This window comes from Somniosus microcephalus, chromosome 2 (genome assembly GCF_052327205.1).
Source record: "Somniosus microcephalus isolate GS21.2 chromosome 2, FLI_Smic_1.0, whole genome shotgun sequence".
NCBI classification, from domain to species: Eukaryota; Metazoa; Chordata; class Chondrichthyes; order Squaliformes; family Somniosidae; genus Somniosus; species Somniosus microcephalus.
Genome location: NC_140988.1, coordinates 217092967 through 217106898, shown reverse-complemented (window position 1 = coordinate 217106898; position 13932 = coordinate 217092967). Strand labels below are relative to the sequence as shown.

At 38.2% G+C, this 13932-nt stretch overlaps 1 protein-coding gene across 2 annotated transcripts in view; it reads left to right on the top strand.

Moving 5' to 3' along the window:
• Positions 1–13932, top strand: part of atp8a1 (ATPase phospholipid transporting 8A1) — a 546817-nt gene that overhangs the window by 212815 nt on the left and 320070 nt on the right. For both annotated transcript variants that reach the window (XM_085969404.1, XM_085969397.1), the window contains exons 7-9: positions 9261–9334; positions 11634–11703; positions 13715–13842. In XM_085969404.1, the coding sequence (XP_085825530.1) occupies positions 9261–9334; positions 11634–11703; positions 13715–13842 (272 nt within the window). The remainder of the gene's footprint in view (positions 1–9260; positions 9335–11633; positions 11704–13714; positions 13843–13932) is intronic.

The following is a 13932-nucleotide window of genomic DNA, read 5'->3' as shown; positions in this document are numbered from 1 at the left end:
CTTTGTCAAATGCCTTTCGAAAATCCATGTAGACAACATCCATTGCATTCCCTTCATCAAAAAATTCAAGTAGATTAGTTAAACACGATCTGCCTTTTACAAATCCGTGTTGGCTCTCCTTAATTAGCTTAAACCTCTCCAAATGCCCGTTAATTTTTTCCTTGATTATTGTTTCTAAAACTTTACCCACCACTGATGTTAAACTGACCGGCCTGTAGTTACTAGGATTGTCCTTGCACCATATCGAGGATTTTCTATTTATCTGTATTTGTTGTTCAGCAATGTGTTTTTGAAAGAATTACATGCTTATGTGGCACCACTGCATAAGTCTCCATCTTTATTGATTTTTTTTTTGACTCAGCAATGTTTTAAATCTGTTCTGAGGCTGCACACATCAGTGCAGCATAATGCAGATACAATGAAATTTTAATGATATGTTAATAGGAAAGTTCTGAAATATTGTCCTCACTCTTGTTTATTTCTATGATTAAAGAGAATATTTTAGGCTATCTGAATTTGGTGGTTATACAGAAGTCTGGATCTAGAATCCTGGAGGCAGGCTATATTTTATTTAGATTATTTTTCAATAAGTATTGCAAATCTCTGTGTCCATATTGAGGTGTGTAGCTGTAAAGTTGTAATACAGACAACATGATGCATGAGACGTCACTGTGAGGTTTTGATGATGTGTGTAATTGGTATCAATGTAAGTCATACATCAGTTATGCTTCAGAAGTATTTGATGGCCAGCATGTGAAGAACAATGTTATTTTGGGGGATGAAGTGTGGGGGAAGGGAACCTGAGACATTTGTGGGATCTGAATAGCTGCTGTTCATGTGCATCATGATGTTGTTGCAGCTTCAATTTTTTTAAATACCCTTTTCTTGTTCCAGAAGGTTTCATTGCACTTCTGTGAGTGGAGCTCATCTCCCACAATCATGAAGTATATCACGCCCCTGCAGAAATAACATAGCCTGGATCTAACCCTTCACTCCAATCCCAGTGAGCTCCTCAGTGTCTTCAGTCTATTCAAACAGAAAATTATTACACCAAGGACTAGACAGGCTAAAATCATTATTACATATGCTAAATTGATTCAGAAGCTTAATACCCAGGCACTATAATAAAATAAGACAACATTTTAAAATGCATAGAATACATAAGGTTTTTTTTAAGAGCTCTTTGGTTCTCAATTATCTTCATTGGAAAGTCTTCAGTGGTTTCATTGACACAAATAATCTAATAATTTTCTGCCCAGCAATACTCTTGTGGTCTCCCTTTACGATACAATTAGCACCAAATATAATTAAATTCAAATTAATGAACAATGATTTTAAAAACGCTTTTACCTGAGCACTTGACACTTTCACTTCAAAGCCTGTATCTTAATCTTTGATCAAAATAAAAGTTCATATTCTTGTAGAGGAATCATCTCTGATTTTAAACTTGGCAAAAAAGCAGTATCTATTTTAAAAGCTAAATATTGTGGAAATCTGAAATAAAAACAGAAAATGCTGGAAATACTCAGGTCAGGCAGCATCTGTGGAGAGAGAAACAGAGTTAACATTTCAGGTCAATGACATTTCATCAGAACTGGAAAAAGTTAGATATGTAAAAGGTTTAAATCAAGTACAGAGGCAGGGAAATGGGGGAGGGGAGGAAAGAACAAAAGGAAAGGTCTGTGATAGGGTGGAAGGCAGGAGAGATTAAATGACAAAAGGGTTGATTGTGTGAAGTGAAAGGGGTGGTAATGTATCTATTTTAAATCTGGGTTACCACAGATGAAAGCTGAAGGTGTATGAGTTTCTAATTTTTGAAAGATACTCTGGATACAACCATTAAAAGGCTTTAATGTGGAGTTACTTAAAAGCTGTATTACTGCAGAGAAAAGCATAATGGAACATGCTTTATCCAGTATAATGGAACATGCTTTATCCAGTATAAATCACCGGATGCCGCCTCCTCCACAGTGGATATTGGAAATTGGCAGATAATTTGAGTCCCAACATTTTGGTCTTGCACATGTGCCACAATAACCTACGCTTGGGTATCATAGAATCATAGAAATTTACAGCACAGAAGGAGGCCATTCAGCCCATCTTGTCCATGCCGGCCGACAAAAAGCTATCCACCCTAATCCCACTTTCCAGCACTTGGTCCGTAGCCTTGTAGGTTACGGCACTTCAAGTGCATATTCAGGTACTTTTTAAATGGGATGAGGGTCTCTGCCTCTACCACCCTTTCAGGTAGTGAATTCCAGACCCCCACCACCCTCTGGGTGAAAAGAATTTCTCCTCAAATCCCCTCTAAACCTCTGACCAATTATTTTAACTCTATGTTCCCTGGTTATTGAACGTTCTGCTAAGGGAAATAGTTCCTTCCTATCCACTCTATCTAGGCCCCTCATCATTTTATACACCTCAATTTGGTCCCCCCTCAGCTTCTTCTGTTCTAAAGAAAATAACCCCAGCCTATCCAATCTTTCCTCATAGCTAAAATTCCCCAGCCCAGGCAACATCCTTGTAAATCTCCTCTAAACTCCCTCTAGTGCAATCACATCCTTCCTGCAATGCTGCGGCCTAACTAGTGTTTTATGCAGTTCAAGCATAACCTCCCTGCTCTTGTATTCTATGCCTTGGCTAATAAAGGCAAGTATCCCGTATGCCTTCTTAACCACCTTATCTACCTGTCCTGCTACCTTCAGGGACCTGTGGACATGCACTCCACGGTCCCTCTGATCTTCTGCACTTCGCAGTGTCCTACCATTTAGAGTGTATTCCCTTGCCTTGTTGGCCCTCCCCAAATGCATTACCTCACACTTCCCCGGATTGAATTCCATTTGCTGCTGTTCTGCCCACCTGACCAATCCATAGATATCTTCCTGCAGTCTGCAGCCGCCTTCATTATCAACCACACGGCCAATTTTTGTATCATCTGCAAACTTCTTAATCACACTTCTGACATTCAAGTCCAAATCATTGATATATATGCCACAAAAAGCAAAGGACCCAGTACTGAGCCCTGCAGAACCCCACTGGAAACAGCCTTCCAGTCACAAAAACACCCTTCAACCATTACACTTTGTTTTCTGCCTCTGAGCCAATTTTGGATCCAATTTGCCAGGTTAGCCCTCCCCAAATGCATGAAAGTATGAAGTGAAGAATAATACAACAAACATGCATTAAATTAAATTTTTCTGGAGATGTGAAGTTGATTTATGCTGGACAGGAAGAGAGTGCTATTAGCTGGCTGTGGAATGAAGTGATGCTTCATGTAATACTTGGTTCAAAGCAAAATTTTGGTGAATAATCAGGACCGTGGCTAATTGGAATACGGGTAATGAAGGACTTAGACTTTTAATGCAAAGTACAGATCCCACATGAGTTTTGAAAATATTCCCTATCCGATGAGAGAAATGGTTTTAATCTACACCTACAGCATACAGAAGTAAAATGACGGCTCCTTCTATACAATAATAACTTTCATTTATATAACACCTTTTCATGTAGAAAACATACTGAGACACAGAGGCATAATCAGACAAAATGGATGCTGAGCCAAAGGAGATATTAGGATGGGTGACCAGAAGCGTGGTCAAAGTGGTGGGTTTTAAGGAGGAGAGGAGGTGGAATTCCAGAGTGTAGGGCTAGGACAGCTAAAAGCACAGCCACCAATGATGGGACAAAGGGAACGGTGGGGATTAAATCTCCTGTTAGCCTTATCTGCTGCTGTAAAAATAGTTTCTGTATCTCAAGTCTTTCCTCTAGCTATAATTTCATATTGCTGGCATCATCCTGGTAAATCTTGTCCACAAGTAGATCTCCTTTTTGGTCCCTAATCGGCCCCACCCTTCTTTTGACTACCCTTTTTTTTACTATTTATATGTTTATAAAAGACTTTTGGGCTCCCTTTTATGTTAGCCGCTAATCTATGTTCATACTCTCTCTTTGACCCTCTTATCTCTTAGTTCCTTTTTTAGATCCCCTTTGTACTTTATACAGCTTGGTTCTGTACTGTATACAGCTTGGTTCTGTACTTTATACAGCTTGGTTCTGTACTGTATTATGAACCTTAGATTTGTCATAAGCCTCCTTTTTCTGTTTCATTTTAATTTCTATATCTTCGATCATCCTGGGAGCTCTAGCTTTGGATGCCCTTCCTTTCCCCCTCGTGGGAATGTGTCTAGTCTATACCCAAACTCCATCCTCTGAAGGCCTACCTTTACTCAATTACTGTTTTGCTTACCAATTTTTGATTCCAATCCTCCCTGGGCCAGATCCCTCTTCAACTCACTGAAATTAGCCCTCCTCTAGTTAAGTATTTTTATGCTCGATTGTTCCTTGTCCTTTTCCATAGTTATTCTAAACCCGATGATATTATGATCACTGTTCCCCAAATGCTCCCCCAATGAAACATGCTCCACTTGCCGCACTTCATTCCCCAGTATTGCTTCCTTTCTCGTTGGGCTGGAAGCACACTGATCAAGAAAATTCTCTTATACACATTTCAGGAATTCCTCCACCTCTTTGCCCTTTACACTGTTACTACCCCAGTCTGCATTGGGGTAATTGAAGTCCCCCATTATCACTACTCTATAGTTCTTGCATCTTTCTGTAATTTGCCTGAAGACTTGCTCCTCTATCATCTTCCCACTATTTGGTGGCCAATAGTATACACCTGATAGCTCCTCTATTCGTTAATTCTAACCAAATAGATTCTGTCTTAGACCTCTCAACTACACCATCCCTTTCTAGTGCTATAATAGTTTCTTTGATCAGTGCTGTCGCACCCCACCTTTTATTCACTTCCCTATCTTTCCTGAATACGTTGCAGCTAGGAATATTTAGTTCCCAACCCTCCACTTCTTTGAGCCAGCTCTCTGTTATTGCCACTATATCATAGTCGCATGTGGCGATTTGGCCCTGCAGCTCACCAACCTTATTTACCATGCTACGTGCATTTCCGCACACGCACTCCAAATCCATCTTAGACTGCCTCGCATTTGTTCCCTGTCTTATCTCTCCTATTTCTGGACTATTCTTTAATCTAGTGCTATTTGTCTCTCCCAGTCCTCTGTGCACCTTGTTTATCTGTTCAGATGTTTCATCCTGGTGCCCATCCCCCACAGCACTAGTTAACCTTCCCATGAGGACATTCATCCTGGTGCCCATCCCCCTGCCAAATTAGTTTTAAACCCTCCCCCACAGCACTAGTTAACCTCCTTGCAAGGATATTCATCCCAGCTTTGTTGAGATGCAACCCGTCCATCTTGAACACGTCCCTTCTGCCCCAGAACTGGTCCCAATCCCCCAGGAATCTGAATCCTCCCTCCTGCACCATTTCTCGAGCCACACGTTAACCTGTTTCTCCAGCCACACGCAAAGCTGTTTTATCCTGCTATTCCTATTCTCACTGGTGTGTGGCACTGAGATTAATCCAGAGATTACTTCTCCAAGGTCCTGCTTTTTAACTTCCTCCCAAGCTCCTGAAACTCTGACTGCTGGTCCGCAACCCTTTTCCTTCCTATGTCATTGCTTCCCACATGGACCACAATTTCCAGCTGTTCCCCTTTCCCCCCTCAAAATGGGTCAGTAGGTCTGCACAGAATGCATACCTACTGGCTCCTGCTAGATAATCCTCTTGTGTGCACATCTAGTGTGGACAGGATTGATACCACCCATTATTAAATAAAACATACTGAGTATTTAGTATTGTTATAAAGATGATCATTTTTGATAGGTGAGAGGAGGCAGGTGTGGCGCATAAACCCCAGCATAGACCAGTTGGGCCGAACGGCCTGTTTCTCTGCTATACATTCTATGTAATAAAAAAGAAATTGCAGTTAAAATTAACCTGGAAAATTCCCTTGGTATAACTGGTTCTATGATGATTTATGTGGTCAGCATTTCAGAATATTCCAGAACTCCTCTGTTAACATATCCTAAAAGACAATTCATTTAAATGGAACTTTAATAGAAGCATTATGAGATAATGCTGAATTTAATGAGACAGCATTCACCGTTTGCTGTGGCATTCAAAGTCACTAGTGTTAACCACTTAATAGTTTCTTTCTTGCAGGAAGAGGTTGGCGATATAGTTAAAATAAATTGCACAGAATGCATACCTGCTGATACTGTACTACTCTCATCAAGGTAGAGATGCCTGTTGATGCTTGTGTAGAGGATGACCCCTCTACCTCCTGCACTGTCCCAGTACTGCTCCAAGAAAATGGAATCAATGGCAAAATGGAACTAGACCACACATTTGTCACTTATTGTTTGGAATGTTTCTAGTGTATAATGAACGCCAGGTTTTGTTTGGGTCAGAAAAGACAATTCATTTAAAATAAATGTTGCCTAGTAGAAGTTCTACCCTATTAACAGCTGTCCAGGGTACTGAGTTTTAATTCTTTATGTTCGCAATGGCGATATCCATAATAGGTTGAAACCATTATGTATTTGTCTCCATTTTAACTAATCCTGACTTGAACATGACAACACGATAGTATAAACTATTCAACATTAAAACCATGTTCCTTGTGTGTGGATTAAGAACACCAGCCCCAAAATTGCAAGAGACTTCTGGCACAGTCGTGCTGCAACTGCAATGGATACACCAGGTTCTGGAGTTTCAGGAGGTCTTGTCTGGGCCCCAAACATGGGCCCCTGTGTCAGAGGGGGTGGGCTTCCTTATGCTGGAAGTTCCCACTTCCCCCAGCCTCAGTGGGATGTAGTGTAAATGTGGAGTCCTATGAGGCCAGGTGGACTGTCCTTCAGAAGATGCAAGGAAGTTATGGTAAACCTTTATAAATCACTGGTTAGGCCTCAGCTGGAGTATTGTGTTCAATTCTAGGCACCACACATTTTAGGAAGGATGTCAAGGCCTTGGAGAAGTTGCAGAGGAATTTATCAGAATTATACCAGGGATGAGGGACTTCAGCTATGTTGAGAGACTGGAGAAGCTGTGATTGTTCTCCTTGAAGCACTTGGAAAAAGTTAAGGGGGGATTTAATAGAGATGTTCAGAATTATGAAGGGTTTTGATAGAGTAAATAAGGAGAAACTGTTTCCACTGGCAGGAGGGTTGGTAACCAGAAGATACAGATTTAAGATAATTTGCAAAAGAACCAGCAGGGAGATGACTTTTTTTTACACAAGAAGTAGTTGTGATCTGGAATGCATTGCCTGAAAGGATGGTGGAAGCAAATTCAATAATAACTTTCAAAAGGTAATTGGATAAATACTTGAAAAGGAAAATTTGCTGGGCTATGGAGAATGAACAGGGGAGTGGGTCAAATTGAATAGCTTTTTCTAAGAGCCAGTGCAGGCACAAAATGGCCGAATAGCCTCTTTCTGTTCTGCATGATTGTAAATGGGTCCCAGCAGAGGGGATCCACACTTGGTAAACAGCCTGGACCCTGAAGAACAAAAAGTTTTATTATTGGCTCCTTTGCAGAGGGAGCAGAAACTATGTTTCTCCAAAGGGGTCTATACATCCTCCCAGCCTAGAAGGGCAGCAAGTGCAGTTTCCAGCCTGTGTGGGTCATTGGGCAATGTTACCACTAAGCTGCACTGCCGCAGGTCCTGCGCAGCCCTGGACTGGCTTTTGAATGAGAGATTTCGTGCATGCACAAAATTTTGAATGGGCCGGGCACCTTTATTTAAAAAAAAAAAAGAAATGAGGGGGTACATTGCCAATGGGTGCCTGAGATGCTCTGACATTGGCTTGGGTGCCCACCAGGCCCATGCAAGTAAGGTTTCCTCCCACTGACCACGCATACTCCCAACGGGCTTAGCGCTGGAGGCCACAGGCAGCGTAACTGTCAGATCGTGGCTCATGCAGTACAAGTTAACTTGTGTATATTAGATCAATTACTTTTGATTTTTGGACTTTTCTGTGGGTTAACAAAGAGAAAATTGATGCTTAGGCAGAAAGGATAACTATAGATCACTAGTTTCACATTGTTTCATTTATTTAATAGCCATAATTGCTCTTGCGATATAAAAGATTTTTAAAATTTTGTTTAGAAAGTGCCACCACAATACTTTGTTTCTATATTTTTATGTTATACCAACTCTGGAAATAGTTTCAGATTTAAGACTTGGAAATAGTTTCAGATTTAAGACTTTTCATCACCATGAGCTGTATTTTAAAGGGATTTTCTAAAGATGTGGTTGTTTATGAAATCGGATGAGAATTTTTTATAGAAATTCAGCCTGAGTTTCCCAAAATTAATCTAAAAATCCATTTAAGCACTATTATTTACAATGGACCAAATTGATATTTCACAAAATGCAACTTAGTTTCCATTTTTTTTGCTGAACCATTTTCTTGGAGACTATTTCTTTGAAACCTTTTTAGATGTTTTTTACAAAATCCATTTTCTGTTCAAGTCACACAAGGCATAGATTGAAACCTAGATTATTTTTTATAAGTGAAAACTCAAAAGTCCTGATTTTCATTCAAAAGTGTACATGAAATAAAATTAGTGTGCATTTTAGTTTAGCAGTGCTTCCGTTATAACTTTAGAAAATGCACAACACTCCCTCTGATACCTTAAAATCATAGTTAAAAGATTAGTTTTGTTGCTGTTTGAGTGAAAACCAGAATCGTGAAGATCTAACTTGACAATGAGATGTAGTAGCGTAATGTAGATTTTTATTAACTTCAACATTTTTAAAATTAATTTCATTTTTTTTTCATGTTAATATGCCCTGTTGTGGAACTTGGCTTGCTATCTATTATTGAATGTTGCCAATTCTAAAAGCACTACTTTGTAAAGCACTACAAGCCACCAAATTAATATATATTTTCTTAACTACTATTTGAAATTGTAGATGGTTTGAGCCTTTAAGATTGATCAAATATCTGTCCCAAGCGCATTTTCTGTGTTTTACAAAAAAACTAGTTGTGATTTATAAAAAGATTGAGTGTATTTTCTGTGTATTACAATTTACTTTTGCAGGAATACATTTCCTATTCTAAATATTCATATTGTGTACAGATCCTTCTGCACACAACACTTTTTTAAAATATCTAGGCAATCCTTGGAGTCATATGATTGATTGCATCTGACATGAATAAAATGGATTTTGAAAAATTATATTGCAAATAAATTGTAATTGTTTTTATTTTCTGTATAACCAATCAATTTGCTTCTTTTTACCTTTTTCTCATCACGTTTTCCATTATTACCTTATCCCTCCACATTATTTGTGTGTGTGTGTGTCCTAACCCTCTATCTGCTGGGATTAATACAGGTGGCAGTGGGGGAGATTGTGAAAGTGACCAATGGGGAACACCTCCCAGCTGACCTCGTCATTCTGTCATCAAGGTCAGATTTGATTTAGGGAATATAATACTGCAGCATTTTAAAGCAGCAGTGGGTCCTCAAAGGCAGCCCCAAAGAGGCTATTTGTAATTCTTCTTCAGATGTACTTTGATTCACATTCTACATCAGATTCCCGAATAAATTTTGATTACTAACAGAAATTACCTTGTGGGGGAGGGGTAAAAAAATATCAATTTGCTCCCCCTCCCCAATGCAATGTAACTTTCTTATTGACCAAAGGGATGGTCTGAAAGTTTACTCTCGGGCTACCTCCAGAGCTGCTCCATATGAAACACTAGAAAGTGCACAAAGGAAAGCTGCTCAGTCTTGCTGTGGCTCCTCTTTCTGGGAAGTACCTGGCCTCTCTTTGGCACTCTCCATGGCAGCACAATTGAAATTAAGAACTTGTCCGATAGAATCAGTTCCATAATTCTCTAGTGCAATATATTGGAGTTGCAATACTCACCATTATGCTCTCCAGTAATTTTATTGCATTAAGAAGTCACAAATAATCTATTCCCCTTCACTGACACAGAATTGTTATAAATCAACATAACATTTTGTTCTATCAAAGATTACCATATATTGTGCGTAAATATTTTCTTACAAGCTGAATAGTTCACATCATCCCTTTTTGTCCATAATGCTCAACAGTAGCTTAATTTTGTAATGCCAAAGTTGCATGTAGCTATTTTCAATTATACTTAAATGCCCAGGTAACCATGCATAGAGCAGGTAATGGATTAACTAATAGTGATGCTGTAAAAAGGCCAATTTTAGAAATGAAGTAAACCATATGTAAAATTATGACTTTTGCAGAAGTCCAGCTTTATGCTTATCCTTTAGAGCAAAACAAAGACATTTAGGCTGTTTACATCTTGTAATTTAAAGATGAAACAAAAGATGCTTTCCCAAAAATGTTATTTTACTAAGTGTTGAGCTGTCTAAGAAGATGCCCTGTTTAATAATTTTTTTCTTGGTGGGTTTTACAAGCTTGCTGGAGGACCCACTGTACTTTTCTGAATGTTATCTTTTGCATGTTCTTGGATTTAAAACTTCTCACTTTTTGTATTATGTGACAAACTGCATGTTGCTGTGGCAAATATAATTATTACAGTGCTGCAACTGCACCTTGTGGTGTTGTAACTTACTAATCAGGAAGCTTGCTGCGCAGTCCCTATTTTTCTGATTTTGTATCTGTTTACTGTTGTGTAGCTTTGCTGCTGCGTTAATGGATGTGTTTTTATTAAATGTATTTCTAATTATTTTACATATACTATTTTGCCTTTTGGATGATGTTTCCCCTGCCCCACTCCCACTTGTTTAACAGGTACACAGAATCTTTTCTTGCACATGTAACATGCATGAGCTATTCCCCTTATGACAGAATGTACACATTCCCAGGGCACATCTTTATGAACAGTCATGGAACTGGTCCATCAATAGTAATTGATTGGGCTTTAAGAATTGTCCGAATTAAATAATGAGGAAATGTTTATTTTCTCCTCCTCCTCCTTAAATCTCGGTGGGAGTAGAAACTGCAAGATGTGTTTTAAGGAATAGGTGCTAAACACTTTGAAGTGTTTTGTCATCTGCAGAGCAAAATTATTAAAATCATCTTTGGTGTGTTCAGCCATCTTTTGTATAACCATTACTCATTTTGTGCATAAATGAAATGCATAAATAAGATTTATAAAGTAAATTATCCAAAGTTTGACTTCGTTATTCTGTTTGTAACTTAGATATCTAAGGTAATTACTCAATTTAATTATATAAAACTATCTGTCTAAATTAATAAATGCTTGACTATTAGACTAGCATAGTCAAACATTTGCGTGATAGTGTAACATGGATGGAAACAGTTGAAAAATGTAATAAGCTTGTCATTGTTTCATATTAGTGTCTTAAAAATCCTTAAAATTATGACCATTAAAATTTTTTATTTTAATCAATAAAATAATATTTCAAGAAGTGAACCCCAGTGCTCTGTTGAGACTTGCTTTCACGAGTTCAATTTATACATATCTGAATATTCCATTTTTCAAATCACTGCAACATTGCATGCATCATGGTGCAAAGGTTTACTGTAACATATAAAACAATTTTATAATGGTTAGCCATGAGTTTGGTGAAAAACTAAAGATGCATTTTTATTGAAAAATGCTTCAATGATGCTAGTGAATGCTGAATAACTTGTTCTGCTGGAATTTAATTCTATCACTGAAAAACTTTGCAAGTTTTCCAAGTAGTCATATATTGACTGCTTAAAATTTAATAAGCTTGTCATTCTGTTTCATATCAGTGAACCACAGGCAATGTGCTACATTGAAACTTCTAATTTAGATGGAGAAACAAATCTTAAGATCCGACAGGTAAGATTTTCATCCATATTGGTTTGCAATACATTTAATAAGCAAACAAATTTAATTCAACATAGTTGTAGGAAAGCCATTTTTTGTCTGAGTTTGGTTTATTTTTGGGATAATCCAAATAACTTTAAATACAGCTTTGTGAATTTGACTCGTGGTTATAATAAATGCATCGATCAAACAGTAAGATCTATGAACCCTGAAAAAATAATAGTTGTGCTACTCCAGGCCTGAAATTGCAGTTAGAGACAAAAGTGCTAGTTCTATTAGGAATTAAATTTTGTACATTTTGGATAATTTAGAAAATTTTTATTTTGTTTCTAACTCCATCTGAGTAAACAAGTAATATTTGCGTTTCTACAAAGACTTTATAAAGAATTAGTTGAAGTAGTACATTTACAAGGGTGGTCCTGAAACTGAGAGGTTAGAACCATCAGGAAAGGCTGAATAGGCTGGGGCTCTTTCTGGAAGAGTGAAGGATGAGGAGTAGCTTAATAGAGGTCTTCATAATTTTGAAGGGGTTTGATAGGGTAGACAGAGTGAAGATGTTTCTACTTGTGTGGAGACCAAAACTAGAGGCCATAAATCTAAGATGGTCACTAATAAATCCAATAAAGAATTCGGGAGAACATTCTTTACCCCAGGAATGGTTTCGAATGTGTAGCTTGCTACCACAAGGAGTAGTTGAGGCAAATAGCCTAGATGCACTTAAGGAGAAGCTAGATAAGTACACGAAGGAGAAAGGAATAGAAGGATACGTTAATGGGGTTAGATGAAGTAGGTTAGGAGGAGGCTCGTGTGAAGCATAAACACCGGCTTGGACAAGTTGGGCCAAATGCCTTTTTCTGTCCTGTAAATTCTATGTAATTTCAACTAAAAATATGATTTGGATACTTTATAGTTTTATTGTGACCATAACTATTTTTAATTCAAAAATCGTTTATAACTCAGTGACCGCTCCTTGTACCTTTCACTATAATATGAGTTGAGGGGAAGTCAAGTCCTCTATTTGTTTCAGATTTCTTTCCAGAGCTTAAATCTAGTGGTTTTTTTTCGCTCAATGTGGCAGTCCATGCCATGCTTCATTTCTAAGCAGCACTACATCACTTTAAGCAATAATCTAATTACAGGTACAATGTTAAGGAGAATTAACCTTAAACAGATTCTTATCTGGATTTTAAAAATAAAGATATTTTGAAATGGTCATTCAGGATCATGTTTACGTTTGGTGAAGAAGAGCAAAACTATTTTAGATCCAAGGTGATTCCAATTAGGAGGTTCAAATTTGCCTGTATTTATCCTTGAGCAAATAGGCACAGGTGAACAAAAGCTTCATTGTACTGTACAAACATACAGTTAGAGAGTCTGTTAATGACATTTTGTTTATCTTAGCAACTTTTTGTATTTCATAAGATACTTAAGGACGAGCAAGAACACTTGGTCCATCTTAATTCATCCATTCAGAAGAGCCCTACGCCTCCCTCCATTGCTGCACCTAGTTGCTTGTTAAATGATTCTAGGTTTTTTGCCTCCACTGCTCTGCCTTGAATTCTATTCCAAGCGTTGATCACTCTCTGCTTGAAGAAAAACTTCCTGCTATTGGCCCCAAAGTTACATTTTAGTAGTTTGAACCCGCGTCCCCTTGTCCAACTCCCACAATTAAATTTATGCAGTATTCCAGAATAATCTCTTCCATACTATTTTGTATATCCCTCAAATCACCTCTCAGACACCTTGGGGCAGAAATTGGTTTAGGTCTATTTTGGGTGCAAGATTGTCGATGTATTTCATATGCGCACCAGAAGCCGGAGGCTAAATTGGGCCTTCATCACCATAATTCCAGCGAGCTGCAGGTGCCAATTGAGCACCATGAGGCAGCTCGCTGGTGTGCGCCAGACCAATTTGGGCTGGCAGCAGCCCCCAGGCAGTATTAAAAATGAAAATTGACAGTAAACCATTATAAAATTTTGTTCATGCAAATGAAAGTTGTGATTTTCTCTCTTCCTCTCTCAAGGGTCTACCTCAGACAGCAGACATAAAAGATATTGATAGTTTAATGAATTTTTCTGGCAAACTCGAATGCGAGAATCCCAACCGACACGTGTACGATTTTGTTGGCAACATTCGATTTGATGGAAAGAGGTAAAGTAGGCTGAAGGAAAAGAAACATTAAAATGATGATGAATGTTTTCTTCTCTCAGAAATATGTACAAATTTAATTACTGAACTGCA